We start from the raw sequence: 27,191 nt of genomic DNA on the forward strand, positions 1-27,191 counted from the left end.
CACACCACCAACCCTCCCTTTTCCAACCAAAGTTCTCTCTTTGGAGTTTTTCCTTTTCTGAATTAATGGTCTACACACACACACACATCTGATATTGTACAGTACAGATTGGAATTCCCTCTAAGTCGCGTGTGAGTCTGGATTTTCGGCTAATATAAATACAAGTGACTTGACTTTGATTCAGCAGCAAGCGGAGGAGGACAGGAAAAACAAAATCTATTAGAGCTGCGTAGTCTCCCCCACAGCTCCAGGCGTGTCCTCTCTGCTCCACAAACACTTGGCGCTGTCAGAGGGAAAGTCTCCCTGCCTGCCCCATAAATCAGCGTGTGTGAAAAGACACACACACACACACACACACACACACACATACATAAGTGTTGGAAATAAAGCACATACAAAAAAGCACCAACCCTTTAAATAAGACATTTTTAGTAACGGTTATTGAAGAGCAAGATGCTAGTTCTCATGTACGACAGAAGCACTTTCATTATATTCAACTCATTCAAACAGTGTTTTTGTTTAGAATGTTGAGGACATTTGATCAAACTGATCTCACGAATAGGATCACTATCACATGTTTGCACAATAAAGAGCTTGTGTAGCTAACAACTCAGCAGCCACGGGCACAAACACAAAACATTGTTTACCAAGTAGTCAAGGACAACAGCGTTATCATATCTGCTCTGAGTGCTGACCACAGTAACATTTCAAAAACCACATCCTTCGCATGATGCGAGACTCATCACAGGACTGTAAGAAAGCTCGGAGTGTCTGAATGGGAAGTATTAGTAATGGGAGATTCTCTGTCTCTGATGACTCATTTCACAGGGAGCGTAATGGCGGATGATGGCCAGGACTGTCAGGCTTTACAGATAGTGACAGTTAGTTCCAGAAGCCATATGTGTATGAGTATTACTTGAGCTGAGGGTTTGTGGAGGCAGACATGGAGAGACTTCACATTAGGAGTCTGTGGTGGCAAGTATAAGCTGTAAGTGGTGAAAAAAACCCAGCGAAGCCAATACCAAGTGGAAAGGTTTTCCATCCCTGTGTCTCATTATGCACACACACACACACACACACACGTGTGTGCGGCTATCTGGATCTGAGTTAGCCATCTGGATTGGCTCTCATGATTACAAATGTTCCACCTCAGCCAGGCTAAGCTCACCTGAGTTATTCAATAACCAAGCTCAGGGTTTCAGCAGACACAATCACTTTCCCAGTGAGGCTGTGTGTGTTAATCTGTTGAAACTTTAACTGGTAATGACAGAGAGAAACACAGACGGACCCTCAAACAGGACAGCAATGGCTCCGCCTGAACTTAAACACGTAGTCGTAACAATGTAACTGCGTCAACCACAGAATGTGTTTAGGTTACATGTCTGGTGACCATTTTCCCAAGCTTTTCAGATTGATTTCCTGCACATTTGTTTCAGTCCATGCTCATTGTTTGTGTTCCCAGGCTAGGTGGGAAATGTGATCACTGCGGCCGTGTTTAGGCTCCGTCCTGTGGTTTCCTCGGGCTTGGACAGTTTGAGATGCAGTTCAGAGGTCGCCAAGTGAGACACCCGGTGTTCAAGCCCTGTGTGTACAACTTCTGTCCGTGAAAATCACATGCAGACTCAATAACAGTGACGATTCACTTTTAGACTGCCTGAGTGATCTTCACCAGAGAGATGGGCGAGGCTTCCACAGATTCTATATTTGTTGTATTATTATTGTATTTGGTACAACGATGAACTCCAACATTTATTATGGACGGTCCGTGACAAGCACAGAAGTCTGGAGAAAACAACTCAGATACAGATCAGGTCCCCCAGCAGATCTGTGCAGATCCCAGGTGGAGTCATGAACACCACACACAGTAAAGACATGAAGGAATGAGCCCAATTCCACTAATGCTGATTTTTGTCTCCTTCCCCACTAGAGAGGAGACATTACATGCACACAAGATCCACGTTTTTGGAGCCGGGGATCAGTACAACAGGACCCCTCCTTGGGCTACCACCCAGTTGGCAGCAAGATACTCTCCCAGGCTTTGCTCCAGGAAGGGGTCTTGGTTCCTCTCCTGAAGACACTAATCCATAGAGGTCTCTAAGTCTGGCCCCGTGGACCAAAATGCCTTGGGAGACAATAACAGGAGCTGTTAACGCAAACCCCCCACTTCATAGAGTAGCAATTCTCCAAGGGGACATTTAACCAACTAACTACAAACACATTTAGTTTAAAAAAATGCAGGGATGTTTGCAGCCCTCACAGACACAAGCCTATGTTGGGAGTTAATCATCAATTCTCGGTGAACTTGGATGATGTGCTGACGTATAGTCTTGTAATCCTCTCCTTGTTTTTCATCACCACTCCAACTGGCTGCCCGGCTGCCCGTACAGCGTATCAGCACGTCTGTGTGTCAGGTGCTCCGCCACTCCGTCTTCATGTCTGTCAGCAGCTCGGCTCATAAGGCTCCGCTCAAGATTCAATGTGCGACTCAATTTGGACTTGACAAGGCAGGTGTCAGGTGCTCATTCGCTGTGTGTGTGTGTGTGTGTGTCTGTCTGTCCAAAGTGTGCCAGACCCAAGAGTGATCTCTTTCAGCCCAATGAGACCAGTGTCTCACTTTCTCTCTCTTTGTTTTTTTTTTTCTTTTACCACACACACTTTCGCTCCACAGACTGATATTAAAAGCCACACACACACACACACACACACACACACACACACACACACACACACACACACACACACACACACACACACACACACACACACACACACACACACACACACACACACACACACACACACTATTGACTCTGGACTGTTATTACTGCCTAATGAATCTGCCATAAAGCTTTGGGACTGCCACCAGCGGTCTGTCTCTACCACCACAGGGGAATTGAAGCACCTCATGTGTGTGTGTGTGTGTCGTTACCCTTAAGTGCTCACCAACAGTCACAACAGTGTTGGGGTGATGCTTTCCTTCATGTCAGCGATCAATCCATCACGCTGCAGATTAGACCCCAGTTTAGCCGAGACAGTCACACTTATTATGTCCTGCCCGCGTTATTTGCTTCGTCAAACTGGACTGAAATGTGATGACATCAGCCAAAAGTAACCCAAAAATAGTTTGCTTCAAGTTGTGAATCACCAGAGTTTCTGCTGATTCTTTCCACAACTGCAGAAACGGTGACTGACTCATACAGTATCTGAACGTGTAAGACGGGGACAAACACCAAACAAACACCGTAACACTGACTAATGCTTGTAACACCCTCCTAGTCTAGACGTCTTATCTCTCCGCTGTAATCATACGGGGCTTTACAGAACAGGCAGACCAGGTGTGCATTCAAAATGCGTGTGTGAGCCCTCAAAGTCACTTTGTCATAGCAAATCCATGGTGATAAACAGTGCGTCAATAAAGCAGTGTAGTACAGGAAGCAGGGAGGGAAAGTGGAACAGTAGTATGTAATTACCACCACATTACTCTTTCCATAGGCCGGACAGGCCAAGGCAGAGATTGTAGGGTGAGTAATATAACAATGCAGACACACAATACAGCCAAGTAATAATCAGAATCATTTTCATTTAAATGAATCTGTTTTTTACCAGCTGATAAACTGACTTGACCGCCATTTAATGATGAGTTTTCAGATATTTTTACATTCAACATGAGAGCTGTTGGAGGAAATCTTTAAACGTAAACTTAAAACCTAAAATATCTATTTCATTGTTATTTTATTAATCACTTATTTTGTTGTATTTAAATTGTATAATTGTATTCTTTTTTTATTAATCTAGTTTTTATTTCACACCGTTTTACCATTATTACAGTTATTATAGCTTTAATTAAATTGTATTATAATTGTATCATTATGTGTCATTTTATTGTCTTCTGTGCATTGGTCTAACATTGTCAAATTACTTTGTATTTTCTGTTGTTCTCAGTCCAAACTATCTCATTTCAACTTGTCAGTCATCTGTGAAGCACTTTGAACTGCACTAACTGTATGAAATACAAATAAAGTTTGATTGATTCTAACTTCCATGAGTCAGATGTACCTTCTCTGTAATAAAGTCCTCTACAAGAGGACATGTTTTAGTTGTCCAGAGGTTTGTTTGGAACAAACAGAGGAAGCAGCGGACACATGGAAAAAGTGACCATGGGAGAAACCAGAGTGAAGCTGAGCGGTCTCAGTTTCTAAGAACACAATCACACACAGTGCACACTTTCTCCATTATCTTGTCTCATCATACAAACGGAGAGTCTTCAGTACTGACACAGCTGAAGTAAAGTTATATAATCTGGTACAGGAAGCGGGTTAAGGACACATCGTGATAAATCACAACCTCAAACCTGAAAGTCTGACAAGTTTCCGAGCTCGCAGAGAAAATGTTGAGGTTTTGAATGTGTGAGATACGAAGTGAGTGTGTGTGTGTGTGTGTGTGTGTGTGTGTGTGTGTGTGTGTGTGTGTGTGTGTGTGTGTTGTCTTTACTCAAAGACAGCACAGACCTGGAGAATCAACTGGGCAATGTTAACAGGATTTATTAAAATTTTGTACATTACTTTTACACATAAACTTACAACAATGTACAATTAAATGAAACTAAAATGATTCAAAATGTATGTGATTATAATATGCTTTATAATTTGCACACTTTAAATGCCGACATACCCAATCATGGAGTTTCAACTGCAAACACATGACGTGTAGGCAGAACGTCTACAGAGAAACTACATGTCCAGTTTTAACCGAGGTCACTTTTGCTCTTTCCAGCTATTCAACAGAGTGAGTGAGAGAGAGAGTGAGAGTGAGAGTAGAGAGAGAGAGAGAGAGAGAGAGAGAGAGAGAGAGAGAGAGAGAGAGAGAGAGAGAGAGAGAGAGAGAGAGAGAGTCAAAGGGGGACGGAAGTGGGTTAATAAAAACACATCCCTCTATCGGAGAGCGATCAATGGAGTTAGTGAGGCTGTTCTATTGATCCGATGAGTCGACCATAGAGAGGCGTGAACACAAAGTATCACAACCAGGGGGCGAAACCGATACAGTATCGGATGCACGTGTCTGCAAATTGGCTCAGACCGGGTGAATTAATTAATCCGACTGCACAGCATGTTGTCATTGAGCACAAACACAGGTCTGTGTGCACTTAATCCCTTAACGAGCACAACTAACACACACACGCACACACACCGACATGTCGGAGAGTCTTTTCCTCCTAATTTTCCTTGCAGGGGCCAAAGGTGTTTGAGGAGTGGGAGGTCTGGCAATGAAAGGGGATCTCGGATTCCTGCAGGACTGAGACGAGCGATCGAGGTCCAGCAGCAAGGAAGGAAAGGGCTCGTGCATGTTGTCAGAGATGCTGTAGGAGAGCACGCACGCACGCACGCACGCACGCACGCACGCACACACGCACGCACGCACGCACGCACACACAGCCGGTGGTTGTGCAACAGTGGCTGCCTTTAAAGAGCGTGCACAGTCAGGTGGGGGGAACTTCCCTGGTCACGGTCCCAGCATTCCTCTGGAGCAAAGTTATTGCCGCTCGTCACATCCAAGTGTCGGTCAGGTCAGGTGGTTCCTGCCTGCGCGCGTGTGTGCGTGTGTGTGTGTGTGTGCCTTTTTCTGTGCGACAGACGAGAAATGACGAGGAAGTCCAAATAAGTGAGGGTCGTTTCAAGTTCTCGACCCTCCCTTCTCGGAGTAACGTTGCTCGCAACCCAAAACAGGACGAAGACGTATGCGGCGCGTGCGTCAGCGCAGTTGGTCGAAAACAACAACAGCTTAGGGGTCTGAGAGAGGCTCCAGGCATTCATTAGGTCACTGTTGCTTCCGAGACAGTGCGTCTCATTATACAGTGGAGTACAGTCATGCACAAGATCACAGGCTTTTTAATAGACCACATGGTACAGTACCTATTCCTAGAGGGACACTACAGAGCGGCTAAACATTATTTCACTGTTAACCACAACAGTCTCTTCCCTTCAAGGAGAGTCTTCAGTACTGATACAGCTGAAACAAAGTTGTATAATCTGATACAGAAGGCGGGTTCAGGACCGTGATGAGTCACAACCTTAAAGTCTGACAAGCTTCCGAGCTTTGTCAGAGCAGATCTTGAGGTTTTGAATGTGTGAGATAAGAGGTGAGTGTGTGTGTGTGTGTGTGTGTGTGTGTGTGTGTGTGTGTGTGTGTGTGTGTGTGTGTGTGTGTGTGTGTGTCAGTCTTAGGCATTGGACAGCATTGTAGATGTGAAGATCTGCTGCAGTATTTGGGGGATCTGCTTGGTGTCCAAAGCCACGAAGGATCTCCCTGCCGGAAGGGTCTTTTGGAGTCTGAAGTAAAGAAACACAGATAGAAGTTTGAGGTCGAACAGCGACACTGAGCTTTAGCAACAGAATCGTTTGTGAATGAAAGGGCTGCCACTCACACGGAGGAGTGGAGGAGCAATACAGCCACTTCCATTTGGCTTTAGTTCTTTTATTCAAACACACTACATCTGATGGCACTCCTTCTTTCTTTCTTTCATTCCCCCCATGTACTTTCACATTCCTCTTGTTCGATCAGTAGTTTGTCCTCTACACGAGGACACACACCAGCATGGGCAGTCAACAGGAACATAAACTGTCCCAACATAAAACTACGTAACTCTATAGCTTCCCCATATGCGTGCGTGCTTCCATGACACGTGAATATATCGTTCTCATTCCTCTCCTCACATTCTGACTTGAACCCATAAACTGTATATAGCTTGAACCGTCTTTCAGAGTTAATTTCCACCCGACCGTGGCATCAGGAGTTAAAGAGTAATTCCTCCCGTCGCTGCTTCAGAGGGTCAGAGGTCTCTTTCTTTGCTTTCTTGCTGTTCCTGCTCTTCACAGAGTCGTGAGCGGGGTGCATAACAGGTCTCTTGTCATTCTGAAGGTCCTTGAGCACGTGACTGCTTTCTAACCATGAAGCCAGAGGCTCCTCAAAGCAGGCAGAAGAGTACATTTCCCCTCATCTTATTTTTCATTTACTTCCTGTCATATGTATCCTTCTTTTGGCTTATGTTCTTTTTTCACCCCCTTAACTTATCCTTCCTATTTCCTCCTTTGCCTCCCTTATTTGCACCCTCAACTTAACGCCCCCTAGATGCCACCCGTCTCCGTCTCCGCCTCCTCACCTTTCGGCCTGATCGCCGAGGGATCCGATGAAGATGGCAAAGGCGTTGACCTGCGGGTCAGAGGTCAGGACTTGGGCGAAGCGCTCGGGCCGGATGCCGTAGCGCTCCAGGTTGGCATCGCTGAGCACCACCACGAAGTGCTCGTCGGCCTCTTCTCGCGCCAGCTCCTTAATGCTGGCGTCGGTGCCCTCCAGAGTGTAGTCGCCGCTCATGCAGAACTGAGAGTGGGCATGCATGTTCTGCAGGGCGAGGGAGGAAGGAGGAAGAAGGAGGAAACAGGCCAAAGAGAAAAAAAGGTTTAATAAGACGTTCAGACATCCAGTGCATTATCCACAACTTCTCCACCTTATCGCACAGGTGGAGAAGTTGTTTGTGGTGGCGGACCTTGAGAACGGGAGGACTTCCCACGTTAACGAGAGAGAATGAAAGCATTAGAATACAAACCATTGTTTCCAGTCTGCTTGGGTTGGTATGTGTGGGAACAACAGGTGTGCAGAGACAAAACAAGAGCGGACTGATTATGAAAGTGTACCTTGAGGACTTTGAGTCTCTCTTTGTTATTCTTGGGGACTTTATCCGCTCTGACCAGCTCGATGTCGTAGCCGTCGCCTGAGTGGCCCACGACGTCGTACTGCGTAGACAAAACAGTTATATTAAGATAAAATCCTACCACATGAACATGAATGGAAAGAATGACGATATTCTATTGTTGCGTCGTGTCAACCCCTTGCATCCTCCTCATGCACGGCCTGGAATAGTACGTGGACTGAGGTGTAAAGACTCAGGTGTGACGGTGCTGAAATGTCAGCTCGTAACTTATAGAAGACTATGTTAACCCTGAAAGTGTACACGCCTCCCATGGACCGGACGTCACAAGCGGCTTACATTAGACCCGGGTCAGCCCGGCACTGTGGGCTCCAGTCATCTATTCCAGGACTCAGGTATTATGTGTGTGGCTCATTTCTAATATGGGCAGTTATGACTGTGGTGGTCAGAGGTATGCGGCTGTGTGTCTCATCTGTTCATAACGCTGTTGCTGGGTAGGAAGCCTCTTTTTTTTCCCCACAATGTCAAATCTATTTTTCCAGTTCGTTTTTTATACAACTTTTTATATGAAATCCTCAAATTCAATTCAAAATATGAATAGAATTAAAATCACTAAAATTAAAGTTTTTAAAAGAGTGTTTTTTCCTACATTAGTATGTACATAAGTGGGGTTTCATGGCTGTAATAAATAGGACATGAATCTATTAAGTGCCTAGTTGTTGATCTACCACACACACACACACACACACACACACACACACACACACAACAGACACACACACACACACATATCAGTGTGTGTGACACACTGATATGTGATCAGTATATGGTTGGGTTGAGTGTCTCTTAGGGGCCAAGAAGTCTGTCTCCCGTCAACTTTTTTATACACAGTCATACCCCCCCCCCCTTCTCTCTAGGCTGGGTAACAAACTACGACCTAAATAAGTGTTGAAAAAGTAACGTAGGACTGGGTTGCGACTGTACAGTCGATATGGTATCACCTCAGTAACATTAAATGAATGTGGCAGATGCTTTTGTCCAAAGCGAATCTCACCTTGAACTTGTGCTCGTAGCTCTCCAGAGCCTCCATGACCATACACACGGCCTCCATGGAGCGCTCCAGCCTGCCGTCCACGCCGTTGAAGCGGTACATGCTGCCCGACACGTCCACTAACACCCGGAGACGCTTCGGCTTCTGCTGAGGACTGCCCAGCTGTAAAAAAAAAACACACAAAAAACACAAAATCTTCAAAGAAAATCGGCCGCGACTAATGACTAAATTAAAGAAAATACCTACTGTGGAAAGTGTTTTTGCGGAATTTGGTGCAGCTCACTTAAAATAACAGTCGACACAAGGACAAGGTTTAAAGAACTGGTGGCAATTACTTCATTTTAGATCTTCACCCCAGACCAAAAATATGCAATGCTTGGAGCTAAATAAGGAGGAAAAACATGGCATGCACATTATGGTTAGTGTGTGTTTGTATGATTAGTGTGGGAACTATCTCTGTGCTGTGTGTGTGTGTGTGTGTGTGTGTGATATACTCAACCATACATGTGAAATGACTAGAAACTGTGTGTGAAGCACAGGGTTTAATAATAATCTCACACACACCACTGGAATGTATCGTATGACAGATAAAGGTCAAAATGATGTGTTGGTCTGGGAGTGTGCGTGGTTTTGGAGGTGTGGCTCTGGAAAAATAAAAGTGTGGTTTAAATATCTGTAACAACACAGACACACACACCTCTGGGTCCAGCTCTCCTCTGCGTTTGTATATGGCCTTCTCTCCCGTCAGTCCGTCTATGATTTTAGCATCGTCCAGTTCTCCCAGAGCCTGGTTCTTCAACCACTGCCGCTCCTTCCCTTTAGCCTGAAAACACACACACACACACACATTATGAACTAATCAACAAAATAAATACACACATTTCAAAATCTGTCCGGGGACAATGATCTCATTTTGGTGGGGCAGATTGTGAAACGAGGGGGAAAAACCCAGACAGTTGTAATTCAGGCTGACACATTACAGGCGAGAAAGATTTACAGTACAGACAGCATGAGTAGAGAAAGAGCTCGGGGCCAGTTGCACATACATTACTAAACCCCCCCCCCCCCCCCCACCCCCCACCATCACCACCAACCGTCACCTGTCCTCCCACCCCATTTCCAAGGATATTTCACTCCACTTTCAGAGTCAGAATCATCTTTATTGCCCAGGTTTGAGTACACACCAGGAATATATATATAGTGTGATAACTGTTAATCAGAGAGCTGGCCGGTGAGAAGTAACTTGTTTTTGCAGTGGTCACATGGAAGGACATAACACATGACATGTGTACACACACAAAAGAACATAGATTAGCCACCATGTCGCACACAGCACAGGGCTCATGACTTCTGATCGGGGTTGTAACAATACTTGTTTAGATTAGATAAGATTAGCCTTTTATTGTCTCCTTAAGGAGACATTTGTCTTGGGCACAGGCGACGTAGCAGCTCATCCACACAATATATCCATATATGTATAATCAAACTACAGTTAGCATTCAGCAACACACACAAATCCATATGCATCACGCACAAGGTCGGTCACAAAAAGATTTCTATTTTTGACAATGTTGTAAGAAGCTCACTGTCATTCCTAAAATATCTCTCCTCCCTCTGCATGACCCCTAACAGGTTACGACAGTTTCCCTGGTAAATGAAATTGAAAAAAAAAAGTTTCTATTTCCTTGGGCGTAAAATTCAGAGCAAATATGCATCTCTCTGTGATTTATTTTGGCCAGTTCGGACTGATTTCCTGCTCGGATACATTTGATGAAGACGTGCCGGTGTTTACGTTTGGGGAGCCAGCTCTTTGTTCAGAGATAAGTAGAGAGGGGTTTCCCTTTAGGGAGACTGACGGCGGCTGGAAACAATACACAATCAGTTTATTGAAAGCTCGCCAGCTATGGTTAGGTGTGTGTGTGTGTGTGTGAGTGACTCCTTAAATCACTCTTCAGGTATGATACAAATAACATGACTTCACAGCGTCCCGTCTGCTGAGATTGGTATAATCTCCAGAAGTCTTCACAGCGGGAAAGAAGCCCGGGACCACGAGGACCAATACAAACAATAACCAAAGTTCATGTTCAAAGCCAGCGCTGGCATGGCTGCAAACACCTGGATGGAACACACACACACACACACACACACACACACACACACACACACACACACACACACACACACACACACACACACACACACACACACACACACACACACACACACACACACACACACACACACACACACACACACACACACACACACACACACGCACGCACGCACGCACACACACACACACACGCACGCACACACACACACACCCACAACATCCACCCACCTACCACAACATATACTGTACAAACTTCACACCTGGACAGGAGAATAATAGAGCGAGGCTGAGTGTCGCTGCTCTGTAATCATTCTCACATGCTGCTGGATTTTCCTCTCGTCACATACTCACACACACACATACACACACACACACACACACACACTTCCCCTAAGAAGCTCAAACAAAGGGAGGAAAATCTAACCCAAAATATTGAAATGGAGACAATATCACATCCTGGATTTTTAACCACCACTCCCCCTATGCTCCTGCTTTTCATTCTATGAACCAATCAGGGTGCTCCGGTGTGACAGCGCCCCCTCCTTCCTGCCCATGGGGTTGTATAAGGTCAACCGATTGTCATCCAACAACTTCAACAGGACTTTTGTTTTGTGACCGGCCAGGGTCAACCGGACGGCATGCAGTACTGTCTGTCTGTACAGTAAAAAGCAACATGGGTGTGTGTTCTACAGTGTTGAGGATTATGTAATAAGACCACTAATCATGTTTAAAATATAGAAGTGTGATGCCAAGTGGAGGGCAGCTGACCTGTAAACTGTCCAGGATGATGCGTAGAGACTGAACTTGTCTCGTGACGGCGGTGGAGAAGCGCTCGTACGTGGCAGCGTCATACTCGCTCATATTAATCTCCTTCAACCTGAGATGAAGGGACAGAGAAACACACGGATGACTTGATTTGATATGTTTCAGACAAACTATATACAGACATTATATTCAAGCATACAGTTTGTTGGATTTATAGTTTTTGCTAAAAATCTCACTGGCCAATCAAAGGAACCGCAACAGATTTGTGCGTTTATTCTGCAATTTATATCTGAGCAACTACTCTTGTGTCGGCCTCTTGATTTCAGGTAGATAGAGAAAGACAGAATAAAAAATAGAGAGACTGAGAAATGTCTTCCTGAGGACACCTGTGGACAAACTGACACAGGGGTCAGTGCTGTTAAATATGGAGCTCCTTTTGTGTGTGTGTGTGTGTGTTCTCTAAAACACACCTGTGGACATGACATGACATGACAGGTGGGCTGCACCCCCCCCCCCCCCCCAAGCCAAGTTTATCAGCATAATCCCACTGGGCAGGTACTTAAGTCTGGCTGACACACATGGACACAGAATCCTCCTCGGGTGTGGTAAGGGTCCGATCAGATCAGAAACAGGTGGGGGAGGGGGGGGGGGGGGGTGCCAGGTGTGTGAAAGTTTTGGTGTCAACCAGACCGTGACATCCACAGAGATACAGAGCAGTGACTCCAAAACACAGGTAGAGGTTGAAGGAGGCTTTGACTTTATGTGTCACGGCTTGCAACAAACCTGTGTGTGTGTGTGTGTGTGTGTGTGTGTGTGTGTGTGTGTGTGTGTGTGTGTGTGTGTTGTGTGAGAGAGAGACTGGTTGCACGTATTGTGTAGACTGCGCTGGCATCAGCCATGCAATCACAAAAGATTACAAACTCACTCAGAGGACATCCAACAACATAATGTCTGTAATAGACGACTAAATGAAGGTTAAACTACATCATCATCATCAGCACCTGGAATGTCATTTTAACAATCGTAAATGAAGGGAAATAAAGTAGGAAAAAACACTTCCACATGAAGTGCTGAAACGATTCATGTAACAGAAAAACAACGAGAGTGGAGGTTAGACTCTCTGTATCGTAGAGGAAGTGAATGACACTGTAAAGGTATACTATTGATTGATTGATCTGTGATTTCTTTTCATCCATCCATCCTCTACGTCCACTCATCCCATGCTGCTATTCCCTCTCATTACGCACAATGTACTGTATCACACTCACGTTATAGTTATTTTTGACCGGCACACACAGTCCCTCCCGTCTGTTCCTTTGCATTCACACCACATCATGTCAGCCCACAGACCGGCACATAGCAGAGTGACTTCCTCCACACATTCCTAGGTGTGCACATGTGTGTATGTGTGTGTGTGTGTGAGAGGATGCGTGAGAGTGTACGCGGTGAGCAGACACTCTGGCCAGTGGCCGCGGCTATTTCCTTCAAATTCCTGAACCTTGACTTAACCGGGAGAAACCGAGTGAATGACAAAGAGAGAGAGAGAGAGAGTCTGCTCTGGCTCGAGGTGGGGACACGGACATTTCCCACACAACAGACACAAAAACAGCGAGTTGTGCGGACACTCCCTGCGACGAGACAAACCGCACCGACGGTAGCCTTCCATCCGCAAGACCTGCCTCTCACAGGTCGCAGACAAGGATGATTTTATCTGATTTTAATGATGCATTTGATTACAGAAACAAAACAACTTAAGAAGAGTGGTTTTGTTTTAACTCTGGCTTTGTTTACTATGACCCTCTCTCTGCTTCTACGCTGTCATCTGTTTAATTAATGCAAAAAAATGCCTCATAACAATCTAATCTAGGGGATTATTTTTGTCACATGTTGGTTGATTTTTTTAACTGATTTTAAAAATGTATATTTAAAATATATATACCTATTATGACATTTTTTAAATGTAAACTTTTTAAATTCATTTTTGACCTTTGAAACAGAGAGTATGTGTGTGTACATGTTTCATGTTTTAGGCATACCTAAGCCTGTTTTTGCTTGTGTGAGTGTGTCAGTTTACGGAGGGATCATAGTTTGATTGACACTCAATCTTGCTAAGCAAACAAAGGATTGAGCACACACACATCAGTGAATGAGAACGTATGGAAAAAGCCTGACAGAGTTGACCTGTGATATGAGGAAAGAAAGACAACACAGAGTCAAGCCGCCCCCCCTCTGTAGGTTTACTTCCGTGGTGTGTGCTCACCTGCTGTGTTCAAGAGCAGTCAAGTACAGTGACATCTACTTGGAAGCAGGGTGTCAGCATGTAGCTACAAGATTTTCTCTGATAGACAGGCGGGAGGGGGGGGGGGGGGGGGGGGATGGGAAGGGTGTCGAAGAAGAAATTTAAAAAAGCAAGAGAAATGGCTGAAGACCGAGGGAAGAAGAGAAGAGACACAAAAAGGAGAGAGAGAGGAGAGTCAGAGAGGTTGTCCTCTTGGCGTGAAAGCAGCCAGTGTATGAGAAGGGCCATGCAGGAAAGGGGGAGGATAGGGGAGGTGAAAAGAAAGTAAAGAGAACGAAACTGTTTGAAGCGAAGGAGAACAGAGACAGCCTTCATGGTGGAGCTGGTGAAAGGGGTGCCCTCTTACCCCTCCTCTGAAGTGAATGTGTGCAAGTGTAGACGTAGACACACACACACATGCGATGCCCAGTGGGATCTACCATTGCACTCATCCATCCAACTGGGGCCCTGCAGCCTGTGGTTGTTGGCCCAGGATGGAGCACTATACCTGGGATGACGGACTGATCAGAAAACCCTACAGATGCCCTGAACAAAAAGGTCCGCACGCACGCACGCACGCACGCACGCACGCACGCACGCACGCACACGCACACGCACACGCACACGCACACACACACAAGTTCTAGGTAGTTTCCAAAGTGGAAAAACAAAGTCAGTACAAAACATCTGTTCACCTTCACGTAGTTTCCCACCTGTGGAGCTGACTCAGGTTAGATACGGGTTATTGGTTAACGGTTGCCCGTGCTTTCCTACACTGGGATGTTCATTGTTTTAGCACGTGATCACTGTATGTTCTGTATTTAAAGCGACCTACCTTTCTTTGAAGGCTTTTTCACCCATTTCGCGGGCGGCTCTGCGGACCTCTTCAGGAACTGCGTCTTTCTCAGCCTGGGAGACCTGGTGGACCTTGTGTCCCGCGTCCAGCCGATAGGGGCCCCCTTTGCCCCCCAGCCCCGCCGTGTCCCTGCCGCCTGCAACAAAACATCTCATTAGGGATGAACCAATCACAGTTGTTGGAGGCACTTTATGTAACAAATAACGCATTTTAAATCAAACATGTGACCCAGAGCTTCTATTAACTCAGTAAAAAGTCTGCATTCATTTGACTGTAAACACAACTCTAACAATAATTCAAAATCTAAATAGTTGTTCTGTTGACTGACTAATGGATTAACTAACTAATCCATTCACCACTATGATGACCCTTGTTCACATTGTCATAATGCAGAATATCTGATTCTAGCAGCTCTCTAGAAGTATAGAACAACAGAGCTGAGGCTAGGTGCCTTGCCCAAGGGCAACAAAGCACCGTACGTGCTCCTTAAGTGTCATCAATCATACTAATGTGTGTGTGTAAACGTCTTCACAGATTTCTGCATGTTGCCGACTCTGTAAAGCCGGTGGTTACCTGTGCCTCCTGCCCACTGGTTTCCCCCAACATGAGGAGCGTTGTTGGGGTCCGTCTTGCCATGTTTCGGGGCGGTGACGTCCAGGCCGCTGTCCCTCTGGATGGTAATCTGACGGGGATTGAGAGACGTCATGTGGGTCAGTTTTTTAAACATTCGCAAACATGCAAGTGCAGACTCACATCTGTGCAGGTGCCTCTGAAATGAGCGACAACCGATCCTCTAAATTATAAGGCTTAAAGGGTCGGTTCAGCCCCAACTCACACAAAAACAAACATACTTTTACCATCACTAGTGGGGTCTGGCCACCTACGTATATAGTATATAGTTTTTACCGTGTTTACCTCCTGATGTGCTGAGTTAGTATGTGGGACTACCTAGCACACAGTCAAAAGCATTAAGAGAATGGAGAAGGAGGGAGCGGAGACACCGAGAGGTTAAAGCTCTGGATTCTTAAGGCCATCTCAACGGCACCATCGATGCCAAAATCAGCATGCCGGCTCCAACACCAGAGTCTGGCACGCATCAGGGAGTGAGAGAGGAATGAGTGGTTCAGTGGGAGACTAAGTGCATCCCCTGTAGTTCAGCTGCATTCTTACATACTGCAGGAATTTGAATGGTATCTGTGGGGGATGAGGTTTTGTTGTGAACCACTAAGTGTGTGTGTGTGTGTGTGTGTGTGTGTGTGTGTTACATCTTTGCTGTTTTTTTCTTGGTTCATCACGGATTGAGCGGTGTAACGGACACTTATCTAGCAGGAGCAGCAGACCCTCTGCTAACCCGCTGTCCACACCTCAAACTGACTCGGTGGCGCTCAGAGCTCAGGCTCTGTTCTCACCTCTACATGAAGCTGCTGTATCGGCAGAGCTCTCTATATTTAGCGCGGATTAGAAGGGTCAGTCTGATACAAAGCAAAGTACAAGGACAAGATAACACTCATCGTGGGAACGAGCTCACCGTGTGGACCTACTGGAAGTGTTGACACGATACGTTTTATTGCTCAAGCAGATTCACACTAATTGTAAACATTTAAAAAAGAAAATCAGTGTTTTAACATTCATCCAGAATCCGACCAACATTAGTTCATCGCAGGTGCATCCATTTAACCGATACACTCCCTGTCCACTTTATTAGGTACACCTATACAATTGAATGCAATCCAATACAACGTATCTGGCAAAGTTTCAACAACTAGGAAGATTATAAAATATTATCATTTTTGTTGACACTGTTGGTAAAGGTGTTGATTACATTTTTGGTATCAGTCAGGTTTTAAGACAAATACACCCTGTATCTCACACACACACACACACACACACACACACACAGATCATCATCTACAGGCCAGCTGCGTTGGCTGTTGACGTTACAGATCTACATGAGAAAAACTGTCTGTTCCTTGCATGACAATAACAGTGAGGAGATTTGGGGGAGGGGCTATTTAGCAACCAGCAGGGTCTCAAACATGGGTCATTTAAAATGACAAACATCCCCACTGTCCCATGCGGCTGCAAACCAACAGAGCATCAGTGTATCAAAAGAGCCTTTACTCTGGTGTTATCCACAGGAAGAGAGTGTGTATGTGTGTGTGTGTGTGTGTGTAGGTGGCACATGAACCAGTGTTGTAAACCTCAGTAAACAGAGAGAGCTCGGTGCCATAGCTTTGCGGTGAGGTAAAGGGTCAGAGGTCTGAGCCTGTCGTGTCACCGCAGCTCACCTTCAGGAGCTCACCTCCGGTGAAGTCGTACAGCAAATGAACAGCAGCAGAACATGAGCTCTGCTGCACACATGCCTGTGCCATGTTGGGTAACGAGGGTGTGCACCTGATGCGCGGGAATGTGGCTTCAAAGGCTTAGCTGTACTGGCTAGACATAGCATTCTCGCTGAGCATTTATGAAGGTGATTACGATCGCTTGATAAACACCACCTCTCTCTCTCTCTCTCTCTCTCTCTCTGACAACACAGCTCCACCTCCATCAGGCCTGTTTCTGTGCGTCTGCTGGGCTCTGATGCTTGTAAGTGTCTCGGAAAACAGTCCATCAGAGAGGAAGCTGAGCTGTCAGGATGCAGGTTTGTTTCAGTAATCCACCGTTGTCATCACGCTGCATACAGATAAAACTCTCTGGCCGGTGACAACATTCCTCGTGAATGTGTTCTTTCATGCTGTTCATGGAATTCCGGCTCCGTCACAGCCAGTAAAAAGGTGACGAACGCTCCGCTTTTGGTTTGAGAAAAATGACGAGTGGCGCTTTACGACATGTGTCAGTTTTGGGCTCTTAGGGGGGCCGAGCTCGGTCGAGTTTCCCGCTCTGGTCGTGAAAGAGACACGAGTCATTTGGGCAATGCAGCGACAGGATATCAGATGGCAGAAAGTGTTTCTGACATGGTCACCTAGCATCTGTCATTCTACATATCTGCTTACGTCTGTCACGCCAAAATGATGGACAAAACATGGTCTCTCAGGAGCAACGATTCTTCTATATACAGTGCTGGTGGCCATAACATGAACCTATACAACCGTTACATTACACGCGTGCTATTTACAACAACACTTCAGAAACTAATGGGCCTGAAGGTGATTGTTGCTGCTGTTGCCACTGGTCCCTGTAAGCTAAAGATGGCACCTTCACCCCGAGACAGAGAAACAGAAAATAAAAAGAGAGGGAAGAGGAGTGAGGGGCGGTGGAGAAAAGTTAATTTTTATGACTGTGGGAATCAATGTCCTTACGCCACCCTCCTCTCTCAATCCCTTTTTCCCCCCTCTCCATTTCTTTTCAGCGTCTCTATAAGTCTCTCATCTGCGGCCCATGCCTTGTCTTGAGAGATTAATAGCCTCATAAATTTCTGATCCTCCCTTTAGACGCCAAAAGACAGAGAGTGATTTAGGATTGACGGCATCTGTGTGTGTGTGTGTGTGTGTGTGTGTGTGTGAGAGAATGAGCCCACTTTTGAGGAGTAAATGCGTGCCCCTGCGTGAACCTGGGTGCATGCTAGTGTGTGTCTGTGTGATGCCATATATGCATGCCTGTACATGAGTGTTTGAACACGTGAGAGAGTCTAATGTGAGTAAATGAATCCAAGGTGTGCAGCGTGCAGGTGTGTAAGAACTAACATGTTGTCATTTGTACTTCAATCAAAGGTGTAAAGCGTGTGATGTGGTTAAAAACTGTGTTCCAAAATGTTACTTGCACATTTCAAGAAGCCTTCCTTCTGTTAACAGTAACCTTCTTGAAGAAGGTTACTGGCACAAGTCTGCAAGGCACTGCTGCAGACAATTTGGACTTTAAAGGAGCGAGCAAGTGTAGATGTGCGTGTGACTGATAAGCTAACTTCAGTAGTGCAAGGGGCAGAGGGGGGGGTAAGATGGCAGGTGGCCAACCAGACACCCACACACGGGTGTAAAATCAGCCATATTGTACAATTAAGTGTGAGGCTGAGTGACTGGATACACGAGAGTGAACTGCTAAGAACGTGGTTTTTATTATGATGGGTACCTGTAGACGCATACTTGGCACCGGAAGCACCAGTTGAACAAAAGACGTGTGTTGTGAGAGCAGAGAGATGATGACTGATGTCTCCTGTGCATCGGTATGTGTTGATGATGTCAACAGTGCTGTAAAGTGACAATGTCAGTGAGCAGGTGAGGTGTGTGAAGAGTTGGGTAAAGTAGCGTACGTCTCTAAGACAGAGAGCCTTGTAGGCGGGTATGTTTGAATACAGTAGTGCTGCTGTTGGTGTCGGTGAGCTAACTCAGAGCACAGGGGCGAGTCTGTGTGACCGTCAGTGGACTCAAGGTGCCCCTTCAAAGAGGGCCGGACTACTGAGGCCTCTAGGGGCCACAGAGAGGTCCCACGTGTGCAGGTGTGTCTTTATAATGAATTTATTCTAAGTCAAAGGCTTTTCAATTTAAATAACTTGCTTGTGGTTTTCAAAAGAAAGGTTTGTAAACGATATTTGAATTATTTTTGTTTCATTATGATTTTTATTTTTTGAGGGTAGCATAAATTGATAAGAATGTAGGAGCGGCATTCATCTTCTATCTGCCTTTACAGTCCTTATTTAACTCATTCTTACTTCCTCTGCTTATACTGTGTAGACTGGTTATACTTATTGCATACTAGATTGTATATTATATATACTGTTTGTACGTATTGTATTGTGTGATGACTGAATAAAAAAATACTACTACTAAGGTTTCACATGAAATATGCTTCATAATAAATTTGTATTACTTAATTAAGATTCAACAGATTATGTTTCGATGAGGAAAGAGAAGACAGTCACCGGAATACATTTTCCAATTTTGATGATCCGTCTCTTTGACATGTTTTCAGTCCACGTGAAGGCTTCTGCAGATAACGCCCCCTACATCTGGGAGGCTCCATTATCTGAAGAATGTATCTGCCTCTGTTGTGTATGTGGGCACCTTAACAATGCTTTCTCAGTACGCTGGTCCGAAATGTTCTGACCCATACGGAAGGTCAAACCTATTGCATCATCGGCACAATGCCCGTCCATTCATACACACCCACCCAGCCGGGTCGTACATTTTGGGACTGGAAACATTCTGGTGAGCATAAAATCAGGAATGTTTCTGCAGCTAATATATTCTGTCAAAGTCAGGCAAGCATGCAGAGTGACATCCAGCTGAAAATCTGCTCACTGTAGTTATTTCTAAAGTCGCACCGCCCCCCGCTGGTGTTGAGAGAAACTGCAAGGCTGCAAGCATTTCTATTCTTTACCCAATCAACACTGACATTAGCAAACAAATTACCTGTAAAGGTCTGCCATCCTCTGCCCCAATCATATTCCTCCATTCCATCAGCGATCGCTGCAGGGTGTCTAACCCCGTCTCCCAGAGCCGGACGTAGCCACCCATGTCCACCGTGACGACGCCCCCGGAACCGAGAGCAGCTATGAGCACGTCCGACTCGGACACCTTGGACAACCAGCTGGTGTAAGGCGACACGGTCATCGACCTGTTGATCACAAATATGTAGGAAAAGTCAAGACGCCGTCACTAAGATAGGTCATCAAAAGGGCACCGTGAATTTCACTATATCAAACATTTAAACTCTCCTTAAATGTGTAAATCATGTCGTCAGTTAAAGAAGAAAGTTCTGCCAGGGTTAGGCTCAATATCATCACCTTGATCATGTGTGTTTGGATTTTGATGTTTAGCCTGGTAGATAAATGGGATTTTCTTTCTCAAAGCAATGCTGTTTCTGACCACTAGCTGGCGCTGGAGGATGCAAAATGATATTTTTACCTCGGGACGGGAATATATTTGACTTTTTTGGAGTTGAGATCGGTCACCTCCAGGTACGCCGCTGTCATCGGAGGAGTGACGTCTGAGAGACAAACAAGAAAACAAGTCTGACTACAAACTCTCTGTCTGCACTCATTTGCTGAGCTCATGTGTGTGACCTGAAGGCTGACCTTTGGGGTAGACCTCCCTCAGGGGCACCTTGTTGGGTGGAAGCGCTCGGACCACCTGATTGGCTGAAAGCAGGCTGACACAATTCTCCCGTTTGACCTCGCTGGACCGGAGCCCACCTCTCAGGAACATGTGAGCCCCGCTCTCAGTACTCTTCATCACTGAGAGGTCAACAGGCCTCTTAAAGCTGTACACCTCATTAGCGGACTGGACGAGAAAAGAAACCAAGAGGAAAATGTCGCTACTTACGGTATAAATCAAGCACACAGCAGTGCGGCAACACTACATGTCCTCGCCCTATCAGTGTATTTATTTATTTTCAACCATGTCCTTTTATAATCTCACCACGAGGTCTGGGAAGCCCACAACGACCCGGGCGAAGGAGCCGCTGTCGGCCAGTATGCGGTTGGGGGAAACAATCTTCTGGTCCAGAGCGGCGCTGAGGTTCTCGTTGGGGAGCTGCTCACATGACAGCATCTGGGGGACGGACGCCTCATCTGGGAGAGGAAGGGACCAAACAGAGCACGATGGAACAGAGAGAGCGATGGAGAAGGAGATGATGAGATAAACTAAAACACTTGTGTGGAGAGAGCTCTGGAGAACTTCTTATATTTGGTTTGACTAATGTCCGTCTGCCTGGTTTTGTTAATAGGGTTGGCACAATATCTTTGATGGAACATTAACTAGTTTAGAGCAGAGCGACGTCCATCCTTAATGTCCTGATGGTTATATTTACCTGAGCTGGCTCCGTGGCCTGAGCTGACTGAGTCCTCGCTGATGCTGTGGAGCTGACACACGCCCGAGTCTTCAGCTGACATATGCAAGGGCTTGGTCAGCAGGAACTTCCTATATTCAGTGACACAATCAGTATGTCGCATTACGAGTGAATTCAAACGTTAAGACCCTCAGAAGGGATCCGTCCCTTACTCACTTGTTGGTGTTGCTCTCCAGCAGCAGCCAGCGGTCCTCTGCCACCAGGTAGACAGACTTCAGGTTGATGGGAAGTGAGATGGAGTGAACCCGGCCCTCCAGCACGTCCAGCACGTCCAGCTGGTTGCTGCACGCACAAACAAACACAACAGCGATGAACACCAGCGCACGGCCGAGATAGCGCTGTTTAACAGCGTCGTGGAGGATTTAGCTGAGATCGGAGCAGCTTACCCCTCCTCCTTATAGAAGAGGAGCCAGTTTTTGTGGGCGAAGTCGTGGCACATTTTATGCACTGCCTGCAAACAGTGAATGCACACAACGCATTGAGTCCACACACTGCTTTGGAATGATTTGTTCAGTGATTATAAATTGTAAAAATTCGGCAGAGGACAATGCATCCTAATTTATCACAGATGTATGAATATGTAATGTGTAAATGATTACTAGTCCTTATGTAAAACTGGATAAATGACATATCTAGTTGATGTCCTGTAGTGGAAGCTACTCACCTGTTGCTCCTTACTGCTCCACCAGCTGGAGGCTTTGGTGGAGGGCTGATCCGTGTCCGGAGACAACATGAGCCTCCGCACGGCGCCCGTCACCATGTCCAAATGGAGCACCGTGTTACTCTGAAAGAGAGCGGGATGTAAATGTCAGAGCAAGACTGGATTCAGAACAAAATGTTATACCATCAAACTATAGTATTAAATATAAAGTATGACCGAAAATTATGAATATTGTGAGTATTGGAAGATACTGAATCCTGAAGAAGGAGAAGGAGACGGAGAAGAAGAAGAAGAAGACCACGTTGATCTGAGTTAACTCAAACTGATTTGAACACAGCACTGCAAGTCACTTCAATTAATTTCACATGTACTCTTCTGCGTTTGTTTGAGTCCTACATTTACATTAGTTGAGCAACAGCATATCTCAGTGTCTATATACATATATATTTACATAGTGTGTATTAGGTGACCTGTGCAAAAGGCTTTCGTTTGTGACGCACTAGGCTTCATCTTCAATTGAGTTTTATGAGAGGGGGCCACGGGGGAGCTGGCCTCGGCCCCGGTTGCCCTGCTTCACACTAACGCTTTCCTCACGGCCTCCCGTTCCTGACATACACACTACTGTACCGAGGACTGGTCGAGCTATTCAGAGAAGGCAAACCCCATTTCCTGATTCTAAACATATACTGCCTATGGAGGGAGTGCGTACATGCGTGAGCACACGTGCATGTCCTACATGTGGATGTGTCTTCTGACAGGCAGGGGTGTCATTTTGTCTTTGAGTTAACATGTCTTTGTGTGTCAATGCCTAGTGTGTGTGTGTGTGTGTGTGTGTGTGTGTGTGTGTGTGTGTGATTTTCCAGGACGGCCAATGACCTGTGAATGAACTTGCTGTTGTCTGGACCTCTTCATTTTTAGACAGACGTAACATGATCCATCACCACGGTATTTTTAGAAGTCCTCCTCTTGCCTAATATGCACCAGCTGTAAAAGTGTTCTGCTTCTGGAGAAATAGCGAACATTCATTGTTCTTGTCTTGCGCTCTGCTGTCACAGACCATGGTCTTATGGGGGTGAGAGAGGTTCAACAGCAAACAACCGCTAACCACCAACCATTTTGAGAAACTCAAACAAACTTGAGCAAAGCTATTTTAAATCCGTGAGGAATCTGTTGTTGTTGCGCCGAAAAAAAAGTTTAAATGCCAGTTCTTCGTAAAGTTATATATATATATATATATATATATATATATATATATATATATGAACAAGGACATCAGACAAAAGAGATCTGGTTCCTTTGTGAACACTGACAGTCTGTGAGTGGAGTTGTGTTTTAGTAAATACAAAGACTGTTTACACTTTCCACATTGTTCTTGTACGGTGTTCCACAGAACACAATTAAAACTGACATTTACAGTACTGGTGCGTAGGTAATGATGTCCACTGTCCCATGATAACATCTTTTGTGGTTTCTTGTTTTATGGTCAGGTATCTGTCCTGTGGTAAAGGTACCCTGTGGTGTCTTTGTCCTCGTTAACATGACACCTACGCTTGAGGAGGAGGTGATATATATATTTATGTCAACTGCATAGGGCGGTCGCAGAAGACAAAGACCCGATAAAAGAGAAGATGTAAATAATGCATACCGTAAATACTAATGAAACATTATTTTTTAACCTTTTTTTTTTACGGCTGAATCAGTTTGACATCCTGGATATATCTTACAAACACATATTTTCTGTTTACTGAAATTGCTCTTTTGTTTTTTTTCCATAAATTAGATAATGTTTATTCAAGGAGTGTAGTTAGTGACAGTGTGGGCTCCCCTGTTGATTTTATAAATGGGAGGTATCGCAGGTTCTGAACACTGAAGTGTTTTGGTGAAAAATATGTGATGGAAACTACATGTTTATTTACAGTGAAAACTCCACAGGGTACCTTTAGCATGATCAACATCCTGGGCATGTTTTCCATAGAGATTTAGACAAAAACCTCATTGAATCTTATCGGTGTGATCATCACGTATCATACAGGCTTGTGTTTGTGTGCCAACCTGTTCCTCGTGCAGCACCACCTGTCCATCAAGAGGACTCCCAAGGGGTGCAACGGTGACAAAGGGCTGCCAGACGCCACTGATGGTCCTGGGGAAGACGTCGTAAAGCTCCATGCACTGAATCGTCTCCCCGCGCTCCTTCATGGAGTACAGCGACACGGGGTTACACGTGGCTACGTACAGCACATCTGCAAAACAAAAACAGAGGGAATGTGGGATTATTATTAATAATGTTATGCGTTTGTGTCTATATCCAGACACATTTGACCGTTGAATCAGGGTTGATCTAACTCTTGCTCTTGGTATCTTATCCCTTTCTGATTTGTGATCACTATAATTGAAGTAGTTGTGTTCGATCCAATGGTGTTTTCCCAAATCATCAATAGTTTCCTTTAAAAACTGGAAAAGACATCTCTTGTCTTCAACCTTCCTTGGAAGTTTGTCTAGCCCACTGCATAGCTGTGCACCTACATTCTCCTCCTCCACTGGATCCTCTAATATATCCCTAAATGAACACTTGAGACCTGAGAATGTGTAGCAGGACAGTGTTGACGCTGTTTATGTGTGTATACCATCTTTGGTGGCGACATCACAGATGATGTTGACTTCACTCATGGGAATCTGCCAGTGGGCTTTCTCTTCGCTGAAACTCAAAGCCCTGCTTTCCTGTCTGTTGCAGGGGGAACTCTGAACACGCAGAAACACGGGGCCCTGGAAACACAAGACAACACTGTTACACACACGAAACAGTGTATGAAAGCAACACTGGTGTTTAATGTTTATGGTCAAAATTATGTGGAACCGTGCTACAGTTTTTAGGTGCATCCATACTTTGCAACAATACAGCATATACACAATTATAGTTGATTATAGTCTCCATATTTTTGCAAGTACTACTGGCCTATATCACCACATATGGGAGATGTGAAGGAATTTCTGCTCATGGTAAACTTTGAAGATCGGAGTGTGTTTTCCTTCGTGTGTTTACCTTGATGTCTATGGAGTGTGTCTCAGTGGGACAGAGCAGTTTGCGTCGAGCGTTGCCGACTTGGTTTATTGTCCAGTACCCCGTCATCTTGACCTCCGGCAGGGGCAACCTAAAGATCAAAGTGCTTGGTAAGAACTGCAAAATGGTGGATTCCTGAGATGAAAATATATCAAGTTGTGAGCATGTTTTTTTTGACAGAGCACCATGGCACGAATCCTGTGGCTTTCTGATGGTCCATTATGGGTTTCACTGTCACAATTTTTGCATCCCCACTTCAAACGAAATGAACTCATCTTATGAGAGCGTCAACATGGAAACCGCAAAATGAGTTCAGATGGAAGTCGTATTTTGCTCTGAGTGGGATTTCATAAAAACATAGGATTTAATTTGATCCCGGCTCTCTCTAGAGAGGGTGAAGCCAGTGTGGGACAAGTGACTGTGTCATAGCTGGATTGTGGCCACGGCCTTATTGGCTGCAGGTGGGGTGAAAGATGCAACACAACCGCAGAAAACACAGAAATTCGAAGTGGATAAACGGCTTGGACGATGAACAATCCTCTAACCATAAATATTTCTACGAATGGAAAAAATAATGAGACACATTAGAGAAACCGTTTCTTGTTTTCCATGACCAAAATTGGAAATCAAGAGACAAATATATTTGCTGTTATGTACACAAGATATGGGAGATAAATTGTTCAAGATGGACTTCTTAAAACACAGATCCCAAAAGACACAAAAGGCATAATGAAACAGATGTGTACAATCAGCTGCGTAATTGCTCAAGGAAAATACTTGTTTCTGCTCTGCTCTGTTCTCAAGATGTTACTTGAGCGATTCATGAGACTGAATTTTTGCATGTGTCAAAATAAAACCACAGGAGACAGAAGAAACAAATATTTTCCTTTATTTAAAAGACAAACTGTGCATGATGAGACAAAGTAGTGGATATTAGAATATGATCTTTCCCTTATGGAAAAGGCGAAGTAATGTGAATGATCTAGTCCGCCATTCAGTTAACACTTCAGGAAGCAGTGCGAAGACTTCATGGAAGCCTCAAAGTTTAAGGGGACGGTTCACCTCAAAATCAAAAATACATAGTTTTTCTCTAACCGGTCGTGCTTTTTATAAATCTAAATTGTTGCAGAGTGTTGGAGATATCGGTTGTAGAGAGGTCGGCCTTCTCCCGAATATAATGGAACTAATGTGACTAGTTGTGAGCAGTTTGATGGGGGAACTATTTTCTCTCGACCGAACTACACCCGTCGACCGTACCACTGCACAGAAGGAAGCGTGCCTCTATATTCGCTAGTGCGAGCTCACCGATCACCACTGAGCAAGCCAACGTTACACCATTAATGTTTACATATCGCGCTCCCACAAGCACGAGCCTTCCGTCCATTAATGCAAAAATAATTGATATTGCATGAAATTCAAATGTATATTTTGGCCGCTTTAAGCACCTCAAGCCGAGTTCCATTATATTTTAGAGAAGGACCGACATCTCTACGGTCGATATCTCCAACACTCGGTAACTCACACCAAAACAATCTAGATTAATAAACGGGACAACAGGTAAGAGGAAGAATATGACATATTGTTGAGTGCGGGGTGAACTGTCCCTTTAATTCAGTCTGAAACCAGTCAGAAGGCCAAAGACAACATCAGCCGATTTCAAGCATTTCAGGATTTCATTTCTAAAAGTTACAGATAATTTAAAATCAGAAAATGACGTCGAACAGGTTCACTCTCAGCAAGAAGAGTTCCAAATGTGTTCTCCTCAGAAAGATGAGAGTTCTACCTACAACTACATGGCCTCTGAGGAAACACGTCCCACTGATAGATTCTGGGAACGTTCTTCTAAAGGCACGCAGTCACAACAGTAATATCAGGAACCATTCACCGTAATCAAGCCACTTTGAGGGAACAGTTTTGGAACCTT

The 27,191-nt window shown here is 45.0% G+C and overlaps 1 protein-coding gene across 4 annotated transcripts in view; it reads right to left on the reverse strand.

Moving 5' to 3' along the window:
• Positions 1-4,525: 4,525 nt before the first annotated feature.
• The window catches only part of vwa8 (von Willebrand factor A domain containing 8), a 48,899-nt gene continuing 26,233 nt past the window's right edge, over positions 4,526-27,191 (reverse strand). The window contains exons 27-45 of one of the 4 annotated variants that reach the window (XM_076110189.1): positions 25,250-25,358; positions 24,834-24,972; positions 24,262-24,449; positions 22,213-22,332; positions 21,935-21,999; positions 21,705-21,830; positions 21,510-21,619; positions 21,119-21,270; positions 20,776-20,980; positions 20,606-20,687; positions 20,111-20,315; positions 15,339-15,447; positions 14,745-14,901; positions 11,635-11,743; positions 9,451-9,576; positions 8,757-8,915; positions 7,689-7,787; positions 7,157-7,395; positions 4,526-6,326 (exon numbers count right to left, since the gene is read on the reverse strand). In XM_076110189.1, coding sequence (XP_075966304.1) covers positions 6,218-6,326; positions 7,157-7,395; positions 7,689-7,787; positions 8,757-8,915; positions 9,451-9,576; positions 11,635-11,743; positions 14,745-14,901; positions 15,339-15,447; positions 20,111-20,315; positions 20,606-20,687; positions 20,776-20,980; positions 21,119-21,270; positions 21,510-21,619; positions 21,705-21,830; positions 21,935-21,999; positions 22,213-22,332; positions 24,262-24,449; positions 24,834-24,972; positions 25,250-25,358 — 2,608 coding nt within the window. In that variant the 3' untranslated portion in view covers positions 4,526-6,217. Of the gene's footprint in view, positions 6,327-7,156; positions 7,396-7,688; positions 7,788-8,756; positions 8,916-9,450; positions 9,577-11,634; positions 11,744-14,276; positions 14,456-14,744; positions 14,902-15,338; positions 15,448-20,110; positions 20,316-20,605; positions 20,688-20,775; positions 20,981-21,118; positions 21,271-21,509; positions 21,620-21,704; positions 21,831-21,934; positions 22,000-22,212; positions 22,333-24,261; positions 24,450-24,833; positions 24,973-25,249; positions 25,359-27,191 lie in introns of those variants that run through there. The other 3 variants (XR_012959161.1, XR_012959158.1, XM_076110199.1) reach the window with 3 other exon arrangements.

Source organism: Anarhichas minor, unplaced genomic scaffold, assembly GCF_050575085.1.
Source record: "Anarhichas minor isolate MPS153535 unplaced genomic scaffold, ASM5057508v1 ptg000004l, whole genome shotgun sequence".
NCBI classification, from domain to species: Eukaryota; Metazoa; Chordata; class Actinopteri; order Perciformes; family Anarhichadidae; genus Anarhichas; species Anarhichas minor.